General features: G+C 44.1%; 1 protein-coding gene across 1 annotated transcript in view; it reads right to left on the bottom strand.

Moving 5' to 3' along the window:
- Positions 1-3966: 3966 nt before the first annotated feature.
- The window catches only part of LOC119321946, a 3222-nt gene continuing 1666 nt past the window's right edge, over positions 3967-5522 (bottom strand). Inside the window, exon 2 of the mRNA XM_037595457.1 lies at positions 3967-4263. Coding sequence (XP_037451354.1) covers positions 4184-4263 — 80 coding nt within the window. The 3' untranslated portion in view covers positions 3967-4183. The remainder of the gene's footprint in view (positions 4264-5522) is intronic.

Here is a 5522-nt window from a genome sequence, read left to right as displayed (position 1 = left end):
CCTGTGAGGCGGGCGTTCGTCGCCGGTGGAGGATACCGCCACCAGTACATAGCAGACTCGGGCACCACATCCGCACTCCGTGCACCAGTTGTGTCGAGCCGGCGGAGGCCAAGGAAGATGATACGAGCAAGGCCGGGGAGGCCATGCTGTCGCCGTGCTCGCGCAACACGCCGGGAAGCACCAAGCCACCACGCTTGCTGGAGCAGCCGCTCCAAGCGCCGGCTGTTGGCATCCCCTGAGCACGCCCCGCCAGGAGTGAAATCAGAAAAGAAGCACCTTTTTCTTGTAGCAATCAGATCCAAACTTTGGTATTTGGGTGGCTGCTATTCATCTTGTGCTTGAGTCCCAATCTTTTCATTTTTTGTTTTTCTCTGTGATTTGTTTTTGGCAGAGAGTGCTCAAGCGGTCAAGCCTTCGGTTCATGAATCTATGCTAACACTCATGTTCTGAAATCCAATTCAACGTTTATATGCCTTTGTTGCATGATGGATGGATGACCACTTTATTCCGCGATTTTTGTTTGACTGAAAACGAATCTAACTGAAGGTGAGATGAACGTATCCATTTTATTCCGTCTCTAAAACCAAACACCAAAATGTAACCATTCCATTTTGAGTTGCCCCTACCAAACACAAGGACAGAACCGACCAATTCTAGTGGACTGGAACGACGACATTCCATTACACTTCGTTCTGAACCAAACACACCCTAAGAAGCTGCAACTTCACCAACTTCTCCAACTTCTGGATCCAAAAGCTAAATGGTGGCCTACACTACTGATATGAGCTGGAGAACTAATCCATCGAGCAACGTACTGATGCACACAATGCAACTACCGAATCAAGGAAACTGCCGCAAATGGAAAGTACCAATTTTATAACATCCATAATTATAATACATGTAGCAAAAATAACGAACTGGTTGATTGGTACAACAGAGCATAAGATCTGACCTCGTAAAAAAATACCAATATGGGAGCACATACATATTTTGGAGAACACTATGCATCTGATATAGAAGCAAAGTTATGATTCAAAAAAAATTCAGTGTATAGCTATGGCATGCTTTGGTTTTACTGATAATCTGTTACCACGTCGAAAACTGCTTCATAAACATTCTTTTGCTTTTACTGATATGTATTGCTGCCGTACAAACAGGAAAATTAACGTTTTCGCTTAAAGCAAGGTACTACTAACTCACAAGTTCCATTCCTATCGGCCTATGTTCCTTTATTTTCTTCATTCTGTCAAATGATCATGACACCACTCATTTTTAGGAAGCTGCAAACAGATGGTAATAACAGTGAAAACTAACGAAAACTAAATTAGCATGCCCTTTTTCTTACTACGTACTGCTTACCTGCCCACTGTTCTCCTATTCAAGTCATACAACCAAGTGCTGATTTTTCTCCCAACCGGGCCTTCACACCTTTCCATTAATTGCTCAACGGAATATAACCAGTTCTTACACCACATTACAGTCAGATATGAGAAGGGAAAACCACCAAATGCTGATAAGAGAACCAAATCCAAATGAAAATGACACATGAATTTTGGAAGCACTGAGATAACTAGTTAGACGCAATTTGGAGCAGCTGGCCATGTGAATCAAATATACTGGGAGTATTTTACTTAGAAACTATTTACTTTTCATTTTCTCTTGTCTTCATGTATGAGTCCAATGTAAAAATCATATAAAAACATTAACTATGACTCTGCAATTGATGAAGTTATCATATGATTCATGGTGATACAAAGTATGCTCAGCTGAATATACAAAGGAAGCAATTTAAAAATTGTATACCTGGTGCAGACGAAAATCCTACTGATCAACTGAATCATGCGACCACCTGCATCAATCATAAAAAAATAAATAAATATTTGCATTGGATCCAATTCTCATGTTGTAATGCAGAAAAATGTATGCAATTCTGATTTGTGCCGCTAGCCGACAAACTAACAAAAGCCCTTTACCTAAAAGGTAGCTATAACTGAAGTAGCAAGTTTTCTTCGTTCTATGTCATCTACTCCCTCCGTCCCATAATATAAGAGTGTAGTGTAAAAAACACTCCTATATTATGGGACAGAGGGAGTAACTAATAGCCAAACCAAGGTTTTCGAGCCGACGAGTCGATCTGAGGTAGCTACTCTTGAATAGTTGACCCTAGTTGCGACTAGCCGCGACTCGTGGACACGTTGTTGAGTGAACTTCTACGACTCATCGACTAGTCGTGACTAGTGGTTTGACTCAAAAACAGTGAGCCAAACTATAGATGTGTGGAGCTCCTTTCCCTAAAATGTAGTTATAACTGAAGTAGCAAATCTTCTTCATTCAATACCACCTAACTAATAGATAAACTATAGATGGGAGACGTTTACTAACAAAATATTGCTGCACAAAACAGGAAAAAAAATTAGATGGGTCCATGGGCTTGTTGCTTCACCATCGTCCATCATTGTGGATGTAAATGTAGTTGCCTTGATCCCCATGGAAGAGGCTGAGATCGACGGTTACACGCAGTGAGCCCCTATGTTTTTAAGGCGACGCCTTACCGCCTTAGGAAGGGGGGGGGCGCTTTGGCGCCTAGGCAACGCCTAGGCGGGCGCTTTGGACGCCTAGGCGCCCAAAGCGGTCGATTTTCCAAAGCGGAGGGGGAGCGCTTCGACGCCTAGGCGTCGCCTAGGCATCGCCTTAGGGACGCTTTAAAAACATGGATGAGCCCCTTTCCATCACACCAGGACTACCATGACAGTGATCACCCAGTACGGGCGCAGTAGCTTGACAAGGCGCCGGATACCATGGAGGAGTGCATAGAGAGTTGGGTAGGGAGGGGCTGGATTACTATTCATCATGAGGTGTAGGCTTGGACCACTCGCTTGATCGGTTCTTACCATGGAAAGGAGCACATGGCTGCTGGGCCCAAGAGTAACTAGGGCCCAGTGGAAAGCGCTAGGCAGATTAACCAACAAAGAGTAGGGTGAGAAAGGAAACTACGGAGCAGCTCTCAAGCAGGAAGACACACATCAAACGGGGATATGGCTGTGCGGAAAAGCAAAGGCAAATAAGCTAACCTAAACATCGACACAAGCAAATAAGCTAACCTAAACATCGACACAACTTGGATGGATACTGAGTATATGATCTCTTGGATAATGACATCAGCGTCTGCTCGGCCCTGCCACATACACGAAGCGGCATTTCTACCAAACCCGACACTTTGCCTCATGGCAAATGTGGGACAATGGTCGAAAAGGATTTGTGAAAAGGAGAAAGGGATGTGGTGAAAACGAAGTCGAACCCCAAAACATGACGTGATGAAAATCGGCTGCTGCAGGAGGACGGAGGCCCCACTACAAGAGAAGCAGCGACCGAATTACCAAAGTCCATCAGCTTCGATGAAAACAAACAACCAGTACCGATAAAGAAAGAAATGACTACCAGATTGAGCAACCCACAATTGCCAATCTCTGGGTAGCTCTCCCAGCCCAAGTCCAGGACCATTTGAAGAAAGTAATACATTCATACTGTACTACATGTGGTGGGATTGGATTTGCTTGCCCGATTTAATTAATGCATAAACCTGTTCAGATTTCAGAGTATACATCCCATTTTTACTGTAGCCACACTGTAGTTAATGATCTACCTAGGAAAAACACTACTTTTGGTTCCCCGACTATTGCCTTGGTTTAATTTACCCCCCAAAACTCAAAACCATGCGAAATTTGCACCCTCAGTTGTCAACTATCAAAACTATACTGGCAACACTAGAGGAAAAGAGTGCAGAGACACACGGATTCAGAATTCCATTCAGAGTCCCAACACCCTGGAATCAACTTGTCTTATGATAGGGATAGCATAGGAAATGAGGTTCTATCTCTTACAAGTGACAACTAGTATCAACTAGCACATAGATAGTTTCCCCACAAAAAAAAAAGAATACATAAGCGAGGCATACCACAGCATCATGATTGTTGTGACATTAGTGATAAGGTATTGTATGGAAGAACAAATGTCTGAGTTGAACTAGTAGTAAAATAAAGAGACAATTGACAAAGTCGCAAAGCTTTTTCTCTCTCACAGCTAAACACAAGGTGTCCACTTGGTACGAGTCATTCATCTCATTAAGAGAAATATGCAGATCATACGAAATTGCAAGGCTCACAAGATGTATGACAATATACGATTATGTACCATACAGCTGTGGTGGCTCAATTGCTGGAACAGTACTTTGCTGCTGTGTTGGCTCAACGGCTGGAACTGTACCTGTGCAGCAACCAATCTCATTAGTGATGACTACCCAAGGCATAGCTCACAAATATTAGTAAAAATTAACTTCACCATCACCGAATTAATGACTGAACTTTCTCGAGTAAAGATAAGGTAAAATAGCTTGAGAAACCCGGCGTTTGAGCACCCAAATAAGGCTCAAGGCCACCCTAACATCGCTAAAATATGAAATTATCAAAAAAGACGCAATATTCATTTCAAATAATGTTGCATTTTCTGGTTGTTCTCAAATCACCAGATTCCCAAGTATGATCAAGCATTAATAATTACAAGTTATCGAACATTTGGAAGCTGCTAACAATACTCTCAAATGTTAAAGTAATGCAGCAGCAGAGGGAGCAAGACTAACGCGCGTCCCAGGTCGTGGGTAGCACAGTTCTAAGCCCGGTGGCACCTGCCCTAGCCCATAGGCTAGCCTCATCTTTGATTCCACGACCAATGTGTTAAAAGAAGGCCCTGGACGGTCAAAATGCAATCACATTTCGGTGCTTCCAAATCATCCCAGGCATGAGAAGCGTCGCGGAGGCGAGCCCTTTGCGCATCAGCTTTGGTGTGCCTTGCCTTGCAGCTTCAGCGCTTCCAAATCATCCACGGTGTGAGGAAAGTCGTCGGGCTGGGGATAGCAAAACAGGATCACATAATCCGCAGAGAGCGAGATGGGAAGAATCAATCTTCGAGGGTGCGCGTGACAAAGGATCCCCATCTTGGTGGCACGCTTGAACGAGCGGCTAAGAGTGTCAACGGCTAGGACGAACAACTGTGGTGACATGGGATCGCCTTGGCATAGCTCCCCAATGATGCCAAATGGTACGCCCGGTGTCCCCATTCCGCACGGTCGACAGAACAAGAGCCAGAGGATGCCACAACAGGGGGCGCTCCAATGAGGGGTGGGGATGTTGTTGGGAGGGCCGCCGGCAAGGATTCATCGGCAGGGAGGCTGGAGGACGGCTAGGTCAGGCTAGGAAGGTAGCGGAAGGAGCATGAGCAATAGCAATATTTCCTGGGCATTGAGATGACACCTATACCGTTTACCATTGGCAATTGCACGTCAAAATGGTCATGTGTGATCGCCATATCAAACACAGAATCCAGTCCAAAAAATTATTAAACTAAAAAGAGTTGAGTAAAACCAAGACACGAGTTCCAGTAATTTAACAAATAACAATTGAGTATGAGCCTCACAGGTATAAATTTCTAACCTTTCAGTCAACATGTTAAAATGTGTGTCTGCGTGT

This window comes from Triticum dicoccoides, chromosome 6B (assembly GCF_002162155.2).
Source record: "Triticum dicoccoides isolate Atlit2015 ecotype Zavitan chromosome 6B, WEW_v2.0, whole genome shotgun sequence".
Taxonomy (NCBI): Eukaryota; Viridiplantae; Streptophyta; class Magnoliopsida; order Poales; family Poaceae; genus Triticum; species Triticum dicoccoides.
The sequence above is the reverse complement of the archived record's forward strand: the minus strand, read 5'-3'. Positions and strand labels throughout refer to the sequence as shown.